The sequence below is a fragment of the Nuphar pumila genome, chromosome 16 (assembly GCF_984573655.1).
Source record: "Nuphar pumila chromosome 16, dmNupPumi1.hap1.1, whole genome shotgun sequence".
Classification (NCBI taxonomy): domain Eukaryota; kingdom Viridiplantae; phylum Streptophyta; class Magnoliopsida; order Nymphaeales; family Nymphaeaceae; genus Nuphar; species Nuphar pumila.
This window is the reverse complement of record NC_143264.1, coordinates 8,051,539-8,068,412: the sequence shown is the minus strand read 5'-3', so window position 1 is coordinate 8,068,412 and position 16,874 is coordinate 8,051,539. Positions and strand designations below refer to the sequence as shown.

At 37.4% G+C, this 16,874-nt stretch overlaps 1 protein-coding gene across 1 annotated transcript; it reads right to left on the bottom strand.

Moving 5' to 3' along the window:
* Window positions 1-6,900: 6,900 nt before the first annotated feature.
* Window positions 6,901-16,563, bottom strand: LOC149812849 (putative disease resistance RPP13-like protein 3). Its single transcript, XM_089992309.1, has 3 exons — window positions 16,503-16,563; window positions 11,316-11,332; window positions 6,901-9,576 (listed from the first exon to the last, which is right to left on the bottom strand). Exons 1-3 carry the CDS (start codon window positions 16,561-16,563, stop codon window positions 6,901-6,903), a joined length of 2,754 nt encoding a protein of 917 aa, XP_089848435.1.
* Window positions 16,564-16,874: the final 311 nt, after the last annotated feature.

Here is a 16,874-nt window from a genome sequence, read left to right as displayed (position 1 = left end):
CATGAGTGTTGGTTGGCCACTAAGCGAAAAAAATATATAATAAAACATGCACATAATCACATAAATCTAAAGGAGACTGAGCTCAAAGTTACCCAAAGATGAAGTATGTACTATGAGCTATTTGAATGAGTTAATGAATGACCTCATGTTATGGAAGCATCCAAGAGTAGAGCTTGGTCTAAGGAGCTTGTGTGCTAAGAGCACTTGAACTTAAGTTATGAACATAATTTTAAATAACACCTAGTGACTCATTCAAATGTAGGACCTTAGAGAGGGTGAAAGTACACCCAACCAGTTAATCATTTGTTGTTGAGAGCTAAGTGTCTTTGTTGGTCTTCAGTCATCGGTCATAGAGGGTTTGACTACCGTGAGGTATAGGTGGTCTATTCTAAATCTCTACACAGTATGAATCAATTTTAATTTTCGTATGAATCATTGAAAGTTCTCTCAATCATAGACCGCTCCAGTAAAAAAACTCTAAGAAGAGTTTAGAGGTTCTTCTAATCAATGAGATAATAAATCACAAGGCATAATAGACTTCATTGACTTGATTGAATTAAAGTTAAATCCTTGAGCATGTGCCCTTTAGGGCGAGAAAGAAAAACAAAATATTAAAATACCAATTGACATTACTTTAATCTACATGAATACAATGTTTATTATGAAATTTTTGTTTACTTCTAAAATTATGCATAATAGGATAGTCATCTTGAGTGTTTTTTGTAATCATGACTTGGTTATGAATTTGTGAAATGTATTTATATCTATGCATTATATTGACATGGACCTATGTATATCTTTTGTGTTTAAACTATATCCTTGTTTATATCGTTTGATATATCTTACTAAGGATCGTGGTTTAATATTTTTTACTTTAAAATTTTATAAAATAATGCATAAGCTGGTTTGATAGGGGTAATCAATGATGTCAAATAGATTATTATCATTTTTTTTCAAGAGATCCAGTTTTATTTTGGATATTTTATATTAAAGTTGATTTTTTGTTGAGATTTGTAGGCTCCGAGTTTATTTGTTTGAATTAATCTTGTTCATTAAGCTCTTTAAATTCAATTGTTTGTGTGTTTGGGTTTATTTTAAGTTACCCAATGTTTGAATCAGGTTCAAATCAACCTATTTCGCTGTGCTTACAAAAAGATAAGTCGAAATAAAAAAAAATCTTAAAAAATTTTGATAAAATTTCGGGGCGTTAGCGGTACCATTGGAGGCAGCTCACTATCCAATAATGAATACTTCATATCCATATCTAAACTTGCCAAAAATGATACGGAACCGGATGAATCTTAATCCAACCCGGTATCATGGTTGTGATGGACCCTGCAAGCCATCAGAGCCGTCGGATTTCGAGATGGGATGAGATCATAGGGGTTTTGCTGCTTCTGAGAGTAGAATCTAAAACCCTTTCTTCTCTCTTAGGTTCAGAAAAAAAAAGAGAATTGCAGAGAAAGATGATGATAGCGAAAGGCTTAACGCTTCGCCATTGTTGTTGGTGTAGACTGCCATCATCATCATGTGGGGTTGTGATGTACGACACGTCGATGCTCTTCTTTTCTTCGTCCACCCTCTTTCTCCTCCGCCGCAGCCACGTGCGGTGGTGCCGCCCGAGGGCCAGGCCGTTATCCGCCTCCGCTTCGCCGGAGCCGCAGAAGTGAGGGTCCTTCTTCGCGGCGGAGGACGTCTCGTGGATGTCCCTCAGCGTCTCGGAGCGGCTCTCCCTCGCCCTCTCTGACGGCGGTCTGCACAGGCCTTCCCTGCTTCAGGTAGACACCTTTCTCTCTCTCTCTATGTTGTTGTGTTGAAGAGAGGAACATGAGGAGCGTTCGTTTTATTGGTCATTTGTGTGTGATCTTCGGGACATAGTTAGGTTCAAAATAAGATGTTTTTGATTCACTAGCAGTATTGGGTTCTAGTATAATCTTGTTTCTGTGAAGACTCTTAATAATTCATGATGACTTAGAACCAAAAGTTGATTATTACTTCCTCATCTGGTTCGGGAAGGGAATCGTGAAGCAAAAAGTTGATGTAGTTGCCTTTTGCGCTCGAGTCGCGATAGTGCTACCAATTGGGGAATTTGTTATTGAAGAAACAATTTCAATTTTAATCGCAATTTTCCATTGAAGGAATGCAATTTGTGCGTGCGGGCGGGGTGGGAGTGTCTTATAGATTATATCATGCATGTAGTTGAAATATTACTGTGAGACTCCTCTTAGCATCCGTTGTCTATATGGGAATTTTTGCTTTTTCTTAGATTGAAAATTGCAAGTAGTGAACTAGCAGGGAGGGAGGGATCTTAGGTTGGAAATTGCAAGTAGACTACTAGCAAGCTGCCTGTCATAGGGAGGGAGGCTCACTAAAAATGGACGAAAGATATGAAAATTAATCAAACATAAAAATGCATTGTATATATGATCATAATGCCATATGTGTATATGTAGAAGAACCTGAAAGCATCGACTGCCGACACCTTAAAACTACCAGCATTGACATGGTACGCTAGGCATTTTGAAGTGAGTATATTACTTAAGTGGAGAGTCTATTGTATGGTGGTTTCATTTTCTGGAGAACCATTTTGTTCTTGTTGCTAATGTTCTGTAGTATTGTATATTGATTTGTTTGTCTTGCTGGTATCTACTATTTTTCATTTATTTGTCTTCATTGTCTACATGTATAACAATATAAACTAGATACAGCACTCAACCTGTTTGTAGAAGTCCAGATTTATAGGATATGTAAGGTAAAGAGATTTGAATTGAATATGGTTCACAGGTTGTAAAATAAATTTTATTTGGTTATCATATCTTTCTTGTGTGCCAGGATGTTTGAAGTCCTCAATTTGATTGTGGTGCCTTTGTTTTTCTTATGGTTGGTCAATTTAAGGACTAGCTCATGCATGGATTTAATCTGAGATCCCTTGGTTAAACCAGTATAAATGCAATCAAATAACTGAGACTTTTATTTCTATTGAACTAGTCCTTTGAAAACTATCCCCATTTTCTGGCTTCGATTTTATATTTTTATGTTTGGTCCATTACCTCCTCTAATAATGAAACACTAGCACACCAAGTTTTGTCCCATGCCATGGCGTCTAAGCCACCCGTGGAAGAAGCAGATGCTACGATGTGTGACACTAAATGTTGTTGTATGTTGTTTTCTTTTTCAATTTGTACTCCCCCATTAGTCGCATAAAATATTTGCTTACCAAAACATTAACAAATATTCATATTTTCTTTATGAACCTAAAATATGAACCTGTTTAGTTTTTCTATAATTCATTAGTTGCATCATTCAAAAGAAAATGTTGTATTTCATAGTTTTGATTGTGCAATGTTCTTTAGCATTCCCCAAATTCTTTTTATTCCATAGTTTTATGGTGCAGTGACAATGTGTTTGTTAATATGATGCAGAGGATTTATCTTGCCATATTTATTGTGCTTCATTCTGTTCCTTTCAGGCATCTTGTATACCATTAATAACTTATGGAAATGATGTTGTAATTGCAGCTGAGACGGGTAGTGGTAAAACCTATGTCACATGGGTGCGGGTGTGGGTGCGGGGATTCGGCACTTCCAAAAAACCCGGGTGCGGGGGTGTGGCAGGGGCAAAAATGTAAATATATATATATATATATATATATATATGATATATATATATATATATATCATGTATAGTGTATATGTATGAATGTATGGTAGCTGTTAAGGTCCATGACATTTATGCATGTTAGCACGTTCACCACAATTTTATGCCCCTAACAAATTTAAAAATTGATATGGTGATTAGGTGTATTAATTGTCACAATTATGGACATTTTAGTAATTTTTATTAGGAAAACATATTAATAATTGTGCATTTTGAATGCACAGCTAATAAGTGTGTAACTTATTTTTACACAAAATTGCAAAATATTATTTGAAATGATCGGAGAAAGACCATCACCAGCCTTGAATAATAAAATATTTTTTGTAATTACAGTTATATATAACCTCTATTAAATATTTTATTATGATTTTTTTTCATATATTACGAAATTGTAACTTCAATTACTCTTTTTTTTTTTACATTTCTTTATTTTTAGTCAAAAACGCTATGATGAGAAATTAACAAAATCTCATCACGAATATTTGAAAATAAATTGATTTGATTTAAAAAACTTTAGATTTTATTTAATAATAAAAACAGACAAAATGGTTTTGAACGCTATGCTCGTGAGGCTATGTGAGTTCCATAACAGAAACAGACAAAAAAAACTTTATTTTACACTTTTTCCTTTAGTCAAAACGATATATGATTTCGAGCTCAAGCTGAGGACTTGTTTTGCCGTCCGAACTGTTCATGAGACGAGTACTAACAAGTATTTTTCATTGACAGAACCCAGCCGAGTTCTAGCTATTCCAATTATTTAGTGATCTAATCAGTGGGCACACCTGGTTAGGTGTCCCGATTATCCAGAGTTGGACACATCTCAAGTTTGGAAGAGACATTAGATGTAGTAGATGATCCAAGTTGGGGAAGTTGGCGAAATAGAAGATAGGAGCTAAACTAGTTTTTTTTTTAGGGGATAATCCAGGGGAAAAGCCCCTCATCACTGACAGCACAATGGCTGGCCTCCTGTTGGTAAAACTCTTGAGGTCCCCCTGCCCACCGAAAAGTATACTCAGTTTCGTCCTTGCAGCAAGGGACGCCACTGTGGGTTTCGAACTTGTGGCAGGAACTAAACTAGTTTGGTGATTCAGTCTCGTTGTTGCAACCTATTGTCTTCAAATCATATTTGAGTTGGTGCATTCTTTATATATAGTTCGATTTACAGATGCAGAAACTGAACAAGACATACTAAATTTGAGAAGGAAAAGCTAAGCGTGAATCTTTCGAATTAAAAGGAAAATCATATTCAACGTGATCGATGCAAAGTCACAGCACGCAGCAAAACATGCATTCGAAGCAGAACCAAGACAGCACATAAATGAAAACTACAACAAACGCAGGACAACAGAAGAGCAGAGTAGAACCGAAACATTGCATAAACAAAACAGAGCAACTGGTGAAAATTTTCTCTTCCTTTCTGTCCATATGTGCCATCATGACAGGAACAGCCACCTGCGTTAAATTGAGGCATAAAGTAGTCCCAGATAGAAAATGAAAAGAAGCAAAAGAAGTAAATGGGCAATATATTAATGGTGCACAGAAGCATGACGAGTTGAGTGTGCAGGGATTTCCAGATAACAGAAACCTGCCCAGCGTTCATCATGTTTTATTCTTCGTCACCCAAACTGGATCCACAAGTGATTAAGGGAATGTGTTGAACTAGGGAGTCGTTTTCGCCTTCATCTTTCCTCAACCTTTGCACGAACTCAGTTGGCATGTGATGAAGAGAGCTGTTGGAGGTTGGTCAGGTATTGAATTCCTTGTGGCAAGCTACTTAACTGCTGGCAACCATCGATCTCTAGCTTCTAAAGGTTTAGCATTGCACCATTGGGCAACACCACCTCTTTCAAAATTTGGTCGTGGTTTATTTTCTCCTAGATCCTATGTTTGGTTCAGATTTAATGTTACATAAGAAAGTGTTTATTTTCATATGAAAATCAAATCACTTTTTCACTTTCTCCAAATGTGCCATGCTGATTCGGGCAGAGAAACAAGCAGAACTTCTCATGGCTCTGCTCATGTTCGGCTCGTTTCAACTTGTAAAATAGGCTGGGCAAAGCTGAATATGAACAGTAGATACTTGGCCCAACTCTACTCATATAGGCTCGTTAGGTAGTAAGAAATATATTTTATATTTTGCATGCATTTTGTAATCCACTTTCTTCATGCTCTAAAACAATGTATTTTTCTTATAAAAAAGCCAGCTCGAACTCTGCTCGTTTAATTTGGTCTGATTATGTACTCGAACTCGGCTTGGCTTGCCACATGAATGAGACAAACTTGAAATGAGCCAAGCTTGAACACTTCAAGCTCGTCTCGTTCACCTCGTTTACCAGCCCTACTCCTGATTGTTGCATGAAAAGGGAAGTAGTTTTCGCATAAAAATTGTTGTTTTTCCCAATTGATTGAAACAAACATCTCCAAAGAAAATTGGGGGGACACGAACACTACCTTGGTCTAGGTGGCAGTGCATAGCACCCCAAGATTTTCTGCAAGGCTCCTGAGTTCATATGAAATGTCCTCCACTGAAAGGAATGGGAAAAGACACTTCGTATAGGGGAGAGGGGGATCAGTGGTTTTTCAAACCGCATTCAGACTTATTGCGGCAATGCTTTGATGGTTCTGCATTAGCCAAATTTGCCAACTACCATTTGCTCAACAAGTATATATGAAAGTTTGTGGTATCCTTATATATGGTGGCAAAAATTGAAAAGGACAGGAATTGACAAAGAAAAGCCAAACATGAATCGCTCCAAATCACAACAGAAATCGCATTCAACACAATGTACAAGAGCAGTACAACACCAAAGCATGGATCTAAAAAAGGAAAAAAAGAAAAGAAAAGCAAACAGATAATAACAACGAAAGCATAAAAAGTCAAAAGTAATGATGCCATATTGGAATTGTGGTGCATGTGAAATCTATGAGTGTAAATTTTTTTTCCTTCCTTTCTTTCCCATTGTGCCATCACCAAAGGAACAACCACCTAAGCCAGAGTGCAGCATCAACCGACGATAAATACATTCAAAGTGGTACTCTTATAAAGAAAGTGCAAGTGGTTACGGATTTTTGCCAATATGCACTCCTGGAGAGAAAAATAAAAAAACAAAAAATAAATAAATAAATGGACAACAAATTAAAAGTAGATGGAAAAGCAAGAAAAGTTAAATCTGTACAGAGACTTACTTTAAAAAGCAAAAGCTGCATCATCTCTATTTTTCGTCCAATAGTCATTGTTCACTATGGTCTTTCTTCAATGAAGGGAATGTGTTGAACTAGGGAGCGATCTTCGCCTTCATCTTGACTCAACCTTTGTGTGAATTCAGCTGACATGTTCGAATAGGACAACTTTTGGAGGTTGGTGAGGTATTGAACTCCATGAGGCACTGTATTTAGCTTGTGGCAGCTATCGATGTTTAGCTCCATAAGGTTTGGCATTGCACCCTCCGGCAACACCACGCTTTCCAAATTGTTCAAACTACGCAAGTGTAGGTGCTTAAGCTTGGGAAACCCCTTATCCTCACATTCTAATTTATGTCCACAATAAGCTCCCCTAATCATAAGTCGTACCAAACGTGGACACAATTGGAGGACCGAAAATGGGTTTTCACTCAACCTGGTTTCCCATAACATTAAGACGGTGAGGTTAGGTAGGTATTCAACCCCAGTCGGTAACTTCTCTAAACCCCCTCTGAGCTGAAGGGTCTCAAGGTGTTGTAGAGGAGGTGAAAATAATGAGGGTACTTGAACACCATCATTCTTATTGAAAGCAACAAGCAACTCTGAGAGGCATGCCATCTTTTGAATGGAAGTACAAAGCTCATCGTTGTGTTCCCCATGAACATCTATTATTCCAAGGTTTCTGAGTGCAGTTAGGTTTCCAATCTCTTGAATGATTTTTTTCCTTGAACCGCTTATATCCCTCAAGGTGTGTAGGCATCTCAAATTGCCGATTCCCTCGGATAGTTTGGCACCTTGAATGAAATTACCAGCCTCCAAATGGCGCAAGCTTTTCATTTTGTAAATCCCTTTAGAGATACTAGTAATATTAGTGAAACTCACATCTAACGTTTGTAGGTTCTTAAGCCTTCGAATCGACCCAGGGAATTTTGTTAGTTCCCAGTTATGACTTAAACTCAAGAACCTCAAATGAAACATTTCTCCCACTTGACTGGGAAGCCTTTTGAGATTGGCCCCCTTCAAATCTAACACCCTTAGCAATTTAAAATTTGAAAATGCCCTAACAAAGGACCGTGGTAGCGTCGAGCAATGAAAAGTAAGAAGGGAGCGAAGGTACGACATTCTTACATTGCTTGATACAAACTCAGCATGTTCGGCATCCTCTGTGATGACGGATAAGCGTCGGCACTTCTCAACAATCTTTGTGGTTTTTGCATTGAACGCAAGGCAAAACTCTGCTTCTTTTGACTCCTCAATGGCTAGGTCTCGCATAAGGTCATGCATTCGACAAATGCATACTCTACCCCTATCGTCTGTTTCTGAAACCAATAGCATGCTCCTGTCAATTAGCTGCATGAGGTAGTCCTTTCCTACCTCCTCGGCTAGCATGCCGGATCTTCTTTCTTCTATGAATCCTTCTGCTATCCAAAGTCTGATGAGTTTTACACTTATAATCTTATGATCTTCAGGGAACAAAGCACAATAGAGAAAGCAGGATTTGAGATGTTTAGGCAACTCACTGTAGCTCAACTTTAGGATACTTCTCACATTTTTAGATGTAGAACCGTTGCTCAAATACCACCCAAGGCTGTCATGCACGTTTTTCCACTCCGACTGTGTTCTCTCCTTCTTAGAGATAACACCTCCCAATACTGCAATGGCAAGTGGCAAACCTTCACATTTCTTAAGCATATCATCACACACGGGCTGTAGTTCTTGCGGAACAGAGGTTTCCAAAGAACTCCCTCTAAATGCTTTCCTACTAAACAAGGTCAATGCTTCATCATGGGGTAGAGGTTTCATCCGATGAACAAAACTTGAGACATCAACAGATTCCAGTGCAGAAGCTACGCTTTCTATGCGAGTCGTAACCACGATAGTACTTCCATTAAAATTCATGGGCAATGCGGCTTTGACTCGATTCCAAGCCTTTGCATCCCAAACATCGTCCAATACAAGCATGTATCTTTTTCCCTCCAAGTAGCCTCTCACTTCTTTTTTCATATCAGTTTCATTCATCTTCTCCTGATCCTGCTTTCCACATAACTCTTTGAGCATACGTTTTAGAAGATCCCTTGTATCAAAACTTTGGGATACAGATACGCAAGCGCAACAATCGAAATGTTTCTTCACTTTCGGGTCATTATAAACTTTGGTTACGAGGGTGGTCTTCCCGGATCCTCCCATCCCTGCTACTATAATGGACATAAGCTTTGGAACTTCACCTCCCACTTCTTCATTCACCAACTTTGTAATCAAGGAATCCACGTCCTTTTGAAACCCCACAAAATCATGCTGCTCCATAAGATATGCATCACCATCCCTCCATGTTTGATTTGTAGTATATGAACTATTATTATCTAGAGTAGTCCTTTGAAGGTCATACCTGTCTTTCCTTTGTGAAATTTCATTGATCCTCTTTCGGATGTTCTGTATCTTCTTCGCAAGGTCACGACGTGCTTTTAATTGCCTAATTTTGTGAGTGCTCTTGCTAAGGAAACCCTTAAGACCACCACCTTGGTAAGATCCAAGCATGAACTCGTCAATAACATCCTCAATATCGTATGCAGCACGTCTTACTTGTTTCACCCATGTCCTGATTCTCTCGTCGATGTCTCTCTTTGCATCTGCATCTTTCAGAAAAGCTTCCATACTCTCTAATTCTTCTTTCAACTCTTGCACTTGATGCCCAACTCCTCTTTGCAACCGCCACTCACTCACCAACAAGGCGTCCAACTTCAGGATTAGGTATCCAACAGCCGGATCAGCCATCTCTGCTACTCACAAGCGACTGCTTCCAACTGACTCTTCTTCCCTAGATCAAGCTTATGTTAACGCCAAAAACCTGCATCAGTCTAGAATCTAGTTTGGTGGGTGTTGGACAAAGTAAAAAATGGTGACTCGGCTTTCACATGGTGTGCTAACGCTCATTGGATCCCACTTGTCTTGTCCCCCGAACAGGGGGGGTAGCTACATCTCATGATCGGGGTCCCAAAGAGCACCACGTATGTAAGCATGTGCATCTCGTATCCCCATGTTTGTCAGCATTAATTAGCGTTGGAGTTTGATGCGATTGCAAAGACTTAAGTACCCTCTCTTCCATTGGTGCAAAAAAAATGACGGTTCTTGAAAAGGAGGGGTTGTAAAGACTTAAGTGCCCCGAAGATGATTATTTAAGACCCAGTCTCTGTACTGCAGGATTATCCGAGAAAGAAATCTCCCCTGGAGGAGGCCATGAACATCAACCCTCCCACTCTCTCTCTCCCTTCTATTTCTGCTTCTGTGCACATCCATTAGAAGATCATACATTGCTCCATCAAGCACCGACTGACCTGTACATTGACTCTTGTGGAGCCTGATTCAGAGTTTTTACCCTTACAGGAGGAGGGTTTGGGGGCTCCTCCCAGCGTGGGTATCATCATTCAACTAAATGAGTTGTAGATCCCGATTCAGAGTTTTTACCCTTACAAGAGAGGGGTAAAACCTCATCTCACTCTCTCTCCCTTCTCTCTCTACTTCTGTGCACATCCAACAAACGATCCAACATTTCTCCATCAAACACCAACTGACCTGCACACTAACTGTAGCATCGTTCAACTTGATGAGTTGTGGAGCCTCATTTAGAGTTTTTGCCCTTACAGGAGGGGGGTTTGGGGGCTCCTCCCAGCGTGGGTAGCATCATTCAACTTGAAGAGTTGTGGAGTCTGATTCAAAGTTTTTACCCATTCATATTTTAAGGCATTAGATCTCATTTTTGAACATCCACGCATGTGCAGTTTGCTTTCATCATGTTCAGTTGCTTTCTAGATTATACTTTGAATTCTGGTGCATTTTAGATCTATCAATTTGTATGTAACCAAAGCTCATTTTAATCTGAATTTTTTACTGAAACTTCATGCATATGTCTTCATGCTCTCCACAAAAAATCAGATCATTCTGAGTTTGTTTGATCTACTTTAAAAATCGAGATTCAAAACCTGTTATTTTGCACCATCAGGATTTTAGCAGAATCAGGACCAACTTGCGAAAGTGATTTCTCCCTAACCAGAGATGATCTTTCCGATCCGTAAAATAGGTTGTTTTTTAAATTGAATCTAGTTTGTTCATACCAAATTTCATGGATTTCTATGGTGTTTTCATACCAGTTTCGGGTCAAAAACCATAACCTTGTCACCCTGTATCATTTTAACGGCTCAGATTTTGATCCATTTTGTTTGAATTTTATTTTCCTAATGGGAGATCATTTTTCATATCTGTAAAATGGGTTCTCTTCGTTTATGTGTCTAGTTCATCTCTGTAAATTTTCAAAATTTTTCATGGTCAATTACTATTTTATTTTGATTAAATATCAGAACCTTGTATCCAGATTTTATAAATGTTCTGATTTTGGCCCCCATATCATGACTGTTGTAGCACTTCTTGAACAAATCGTTATTCGATTGACAATATTCTTCAGCAAATTGTTGTTATGATTTTTTTGAGTCTCTAATGAGTTCCTACTATGATTTGTAGTATTTTTGGGTCTCCAACGAGCCTCACAATGATTTATAGTGTTGTTCGGTCTTTTAACTATGATTTATAGTGCTTTGGGGTCTCCAACGAGCCCCACAACGATTTGTAGTGTTTTTCGGTCTTTTAACTATGATTTATAGTGTTTTCGGGTCTCTAACGAGACCCACAGCGATTTATAGTGTTGTTGGACCTCGCTATAGCGATTTGTAGTGTTTCTCGCTAAACACTACAGCGATTTGTGATACAAATCGCTATCCGAATCAGGACCAACTTGTCAGGGCCATATCTCCTTAACCAGAGATCGGATTTCAAATCCGTAACAAGTGGTGTCTTCATTATGAAGTCTAGTTTATTTTTGTAAATTTTTAGCGATTTCTATGGTCATTTGATACCCCATTTGGATCTAAAACCAAACCCCTATCAGTCTGCCTTATTTGAGTGACATAGGTTTTTATTTCATTTTGTAAGAGTCATATCTCCCCAACGGAAGATCATTTTCCAAATCCGTAAAAAGGGTTTTCTTCCTCTATGTGTCTAGTTTATATATGGAAAGTTTTATAACTTTTTATGCTCATTTGATATTTCAAACCTGTTAAAAATCGAGACACATAGAGGAAGTTTCAAACTTTTTAAGTTTTATAACATTTTATAACATGTCTCGGTTTTTAACAGGTTTGAAATATCAAATGTGCATAAAAAATTATAAAACTTTCCAGATATAAACTAGACACATAGAGGAAAAAAACCCTTTTTACGGATTTAAAAAATGATCTTCCATTTGAGAGATATGACTCTTACAAAATGAAATAAAAACCTATGTCACTCAAATAAGGCAAACTGATAGGGATCTGGTTTTAGATCCAAATGGGGTACCAAATGACCATAAAAATTGCTGAAAATTTACAGGAACAAACTAGACGTCATAACAAAGACACCACTTTTTACAGATTTGAAATCCGATCTTTGGTTAAGGAGATAGGGCTCTGACAAGTTGGTCCTGATTCGGATAGCGATTTGTATCACAAATCGCTGTAGTGTTTAGCGAGAAACACTACAAATCGCTATAGCGAGGTCCAGCAACACTATAAATCGCTGTGGGTCTCGTTAGAGACCCGAAAACACTATAAATCACAGTTAAAAGACCAAAAAATACTACAAATCGTTGAGGGGCTCGTTGGAGACCCCAAAGCACTATAAATCATAGTTAAAAGACCGGACAACACTATAAATCATTGTGAGGCTTGTTGGAGACCCAAAAATACTACAAATCATGGTAGGAACTCATTAGAGACTCAAAAAAATTATAACAACAATTTGCTGAAGAATATTGCCAATCAAATAACGATTTGTTCAAGAAGTGCTACAACAGTCATGATATAGGCGCCAAAATCAGAACATTTATAAAATCTGGATACAAGGTTCTGATATCTAATCAAAATAAAATAGTAATTGACCATGAAAAATTTTGAAAATTTACAGAGATGAACTAGACACATAAACGAAGAGAACCCATTTTACAGATATGAAAAATGATCTCCCATTAGGAAAATAAAATTCAAACAAAATGGATCAAAATCTGAGCCGTTAAAATGACACAGGGTGACAAGGTTATGGTTTTTGACCCAAAACTGGTATGAAAACACCATAGAAATCGCTGAAATTTGGTATGAACAAACTAGATTCAATTTAGAAAACAACCCTTTTTACGGATTGGAAAGATCATCTCTGGTTAGGGAGAAATCACTCTCGCAAGTTGGTCCTGATTCTGCTAAAATCCTGACAGTGCAAAATAACAGGTTTTGAATCTCGATTTTTAAAGTGAGCTAAACAAACTCAGAATGATCTGAGTTTTGGTGGAGAGCATGAAGACATATGCATGAAGTTGCAGTAAAAAATTTAGATTAAAATGAGCTCTGGTTACATACAAATTGATAGATCTAAAATGCACCAGAATTCAAAGTATAATCTAAAAAGCAACTGAACATGATGAAAGCAAACTGCACATGCGTGGATGTTCAAACATGAGATCTAATGCCTTAAAATATGAATGGGTAAAAACTTTGAATCAGACTCCACAACTCATCAAGTTGAATGATGCTACCCACGCTGGGAGGAGCCCTCAGACCCCCCTTTTCTGTAAGGGTAAAAACTTTGAATCAGACTCAACAACTCTTTAAGCTGAATGATGCTACCCACGTTGGGAGGAGCCCCCAGACCCCTCTTCTATAAGGGTAAAAACTCTGAATCAGGATCTACAACTCATTTAGTTGAATGATGCTACCCACGCTGGGATGAACCCCCGGACCCCCCTCCTGTAAGGGCAAAAACTCTAAATCAGGCACATAAGTAGAGAGAGAAGGGAGAGAGAGTGAGACAGTTGGTGTTCATGGCCTTCTTCAGGAGGAACCCTTTACCTCCCTTGATTTCTTCTCTAGAGAGAGAGAGGGTTTTACAGTGTTTTACGAAGAAGGAAGAAGAAGAAGATGACGATGGAGCAATGTAGGATCGTATGTTGGATGTGCACAGAAGTAGAGAGAGAAGGGAGAGAGAGTGAGAGGGTTGATGTTCATGGCCTTCTCCAGGAAGAACTCTTTGTTTCCCTTGATTTCTTCTCTAGAGAGAGAGGGTTTTACAGTGTTTTACGGAGAAAGAAGAAGAAGACATGTTTGTCCTTTTTTTGAACAGAAAAAGAAGAAGACTTTGAAGAGTCAACATCATCCTCGACTTTCTGGATGGAGGACATGTTTGTCCTTTTTTTGAACTGTTTGTTTTTTCTTTTTTGAATGAAGGGCATTTTTGTCATTTTCTCAAACCATCACTTTATGAGAAGAATAGCAAGAAAGGGTACTTAAGTCTTTGCAACAACACCAGAGTCCGATGCAAAGTTATGTCAACATACACGGGAATACAAGCCCCATGTGCTTGTATACGTGGTGCTCATTCAAAGCCCCGAACACAGACGTGGGATTCAGTGAATCATCGGGGGCGAACATACACCACCCTCTCGAAAATAAGGAGCATGTTGAAACATTTGTTGCCCATAAGATTGGACTTGCATTCACACAAGGCATGGTTGTCTTGTCCCATAAGTCAATAACGTGGTGGAAAAAAGACCACCAACCAACCCTTTCATTGTTCAGCCAACCATTTGCCCTAAATTACAAATATGACCTTCTGTTTTTTCTATACCTCATGTTAAATAACAAGCCAAATTACAATTGTAACCTTCATTATTAACAGTTCAAACTGTACTTTTACTGTTTTTTATGAGGATGATTGAGTGCACTACATAAAATCGCAAAAATCGAAAGAAATGATCTTTACTGGGGTAACCATTATAAATAAAAAAAAAGTCGATAAACCATAATTAGAGGTTTATACATAAGGATCCAATACGGGATATGGATCGAATTATATCAGGGTCATTTTTAGCCTATAAAAGCATTTTCTCATATGTTCACTCGATTTCAAAATTCAAAATTTTCCATCATTTTATGGTTATGTTTTGAGTCAAGCCACCCAGTAAGGGTTGAGTTTCACACGTTTCTATAACCCATTGTCCTCATTCTTTATAGAACGATATCATGTGAATGAGGTTGGACAGTCACAGGTCCAAACAGTAGAAGTGAAATATTACCACTTTCGTCATGGTATTAATTTAATTAACATGACAAAACGCCTCTTTATTTAACAGCTTTTCCTAGTATGAACATTTTTATATTATATTTTAATGCTTGCTTATATTTTTACAACGATTTCTCAAAATGCACATTTTTTTTTTATATATTGCATGATTTCTCAAAATGCACATTATGTTTTCTTATATATTATGTGACATTTTCTCGAGATTATTAATTGATAAAAACACAACTTTTGCAGAATCTTCAATATGATTTATACTTTTAATTGTATTATGCACATTATGTTTTCTTATATATTATGTGACATTTTCTCGAGATTTTCCCCAAAACAAGATTCTTCAAAATATCATAAGATTTGTTGTCATTGATATTTTGATGACATTTGTAACTGGTTTTCAATGATCTACCGGCTCACTTGGTGTCAAAAATAAACCTCTCTTTTTTACATAAGTTTTCTCCAATTGGGCTTTAGCAGAGTGGCCGTCGCAACAACTCTAAATGTTACCAAGGGGGGGTTCCGCTTGTCTGGTTGGAGCAGCTAGAGCACGTCAACTTTTGTTGGGAAGTTGTAAGTTCGAATCCCAATGGTGTCATTGTATAACTGGTAAGGCCTAATCCCAGTTTGCCTTAAAAAAAACACTCTAAAGGTCATTTTTTAACTTTTGTGTGCTTGACACTCATCGCATTAGTTTTTTCATCCGAATGGAGGGCAGGTATATGTTAATCGCATGTCCATTCTGACAAAAAAAAAAATAACGGAGGTACATGCAGTGAACGTCGTGCACACAAAAGCTGAAAATTGACCTTTATAAGAATGGTTGCAAGCATAGTGACAAAAGTTTTTATCGGCAATTTCTCGTTTTTCAAAAACTTGCGAGAAATTGAAAAAAAATCATAAATCTCACATTTTTTTCAGCAAAATCTCGGCAATAAAAAATAAATTAAAAAAATCTAAAAATGAATTTTTATAATAAAATATATTAATATCCCGTTTAAATCATGATAAATAGCCATTTAAAATGTAAATATCGCATTTAAATCACGGTATTTATGTTTTTTCATAAATCTCGTAGTATTTTGAAAATCTCACGAAAAATTGCTGTTTTAAACTTTCAGGCAATTTCTCGCGAGATTTAAATAAATCTTGCGATATTTGTCATTATGGTTGCAAGTTGCAAACACTATATATATATATATATATATATATATATATATGCGTGCATGGCTAGATTGAGTATGAGCAGAGGAGCAACAGGCTTTGTGCCTTTCAGTTGCCATGATTGAATGCTGGGGATCTCCAACAATTCTAATTCAATATGATTTTACTTGCACCTATATATATACAGAAAGATGTGGGGGCTACAAATGCATTGTTTTGGGAATTGGACAATACTTTAGATTATATGAATATTTACCTTTTTCTTCATTTTGCTTGTTCCTTTGCGTGTATACAATGACAAAGCTTTCTTAAGGATGAGGAAAGCACTTCCATACCATACTTTTTCTTATCTGTGGTTATATGCTTTATTTCAGAGCGAAGAGTCTCCCTTTTGGTCTGTGTAAAATTCATATGTAAGAAAAGGAAAGTAAGCAAAAGACTAGTGTTCGAGAATTTTTTTTTGTCAAGGAATGAATCGAAAAAATAGTATACATTAAATTTACAAGATAAATTTTCTCTATAGGACTCTTTACCATACTTAGCTGTGGATATGATTACGTTTGGAGTGAAGAATCTCCCTTTTTGCTCTATTGTGAAATTCCTGTTTAAAAAAGGGAAAATGACTCAAGGACTAGTGCTCAAGAATTGGAAGATATATTTTCTTTTAATTTTATTTCTTAAGAATTGTTTTCATGATTGTAACCAAGAGAAATGTGAGGTGA

Bases quoted from the DNA above. Each gene is read 5' to 3' on its own strand.
- LOC149812849 (XM_089992309.1), bottom strand. From the start codon at position 16,563: ATGAATTTTACACAGACCAAAAGGGAGACTCTTCGCTCTGAAATAAAG.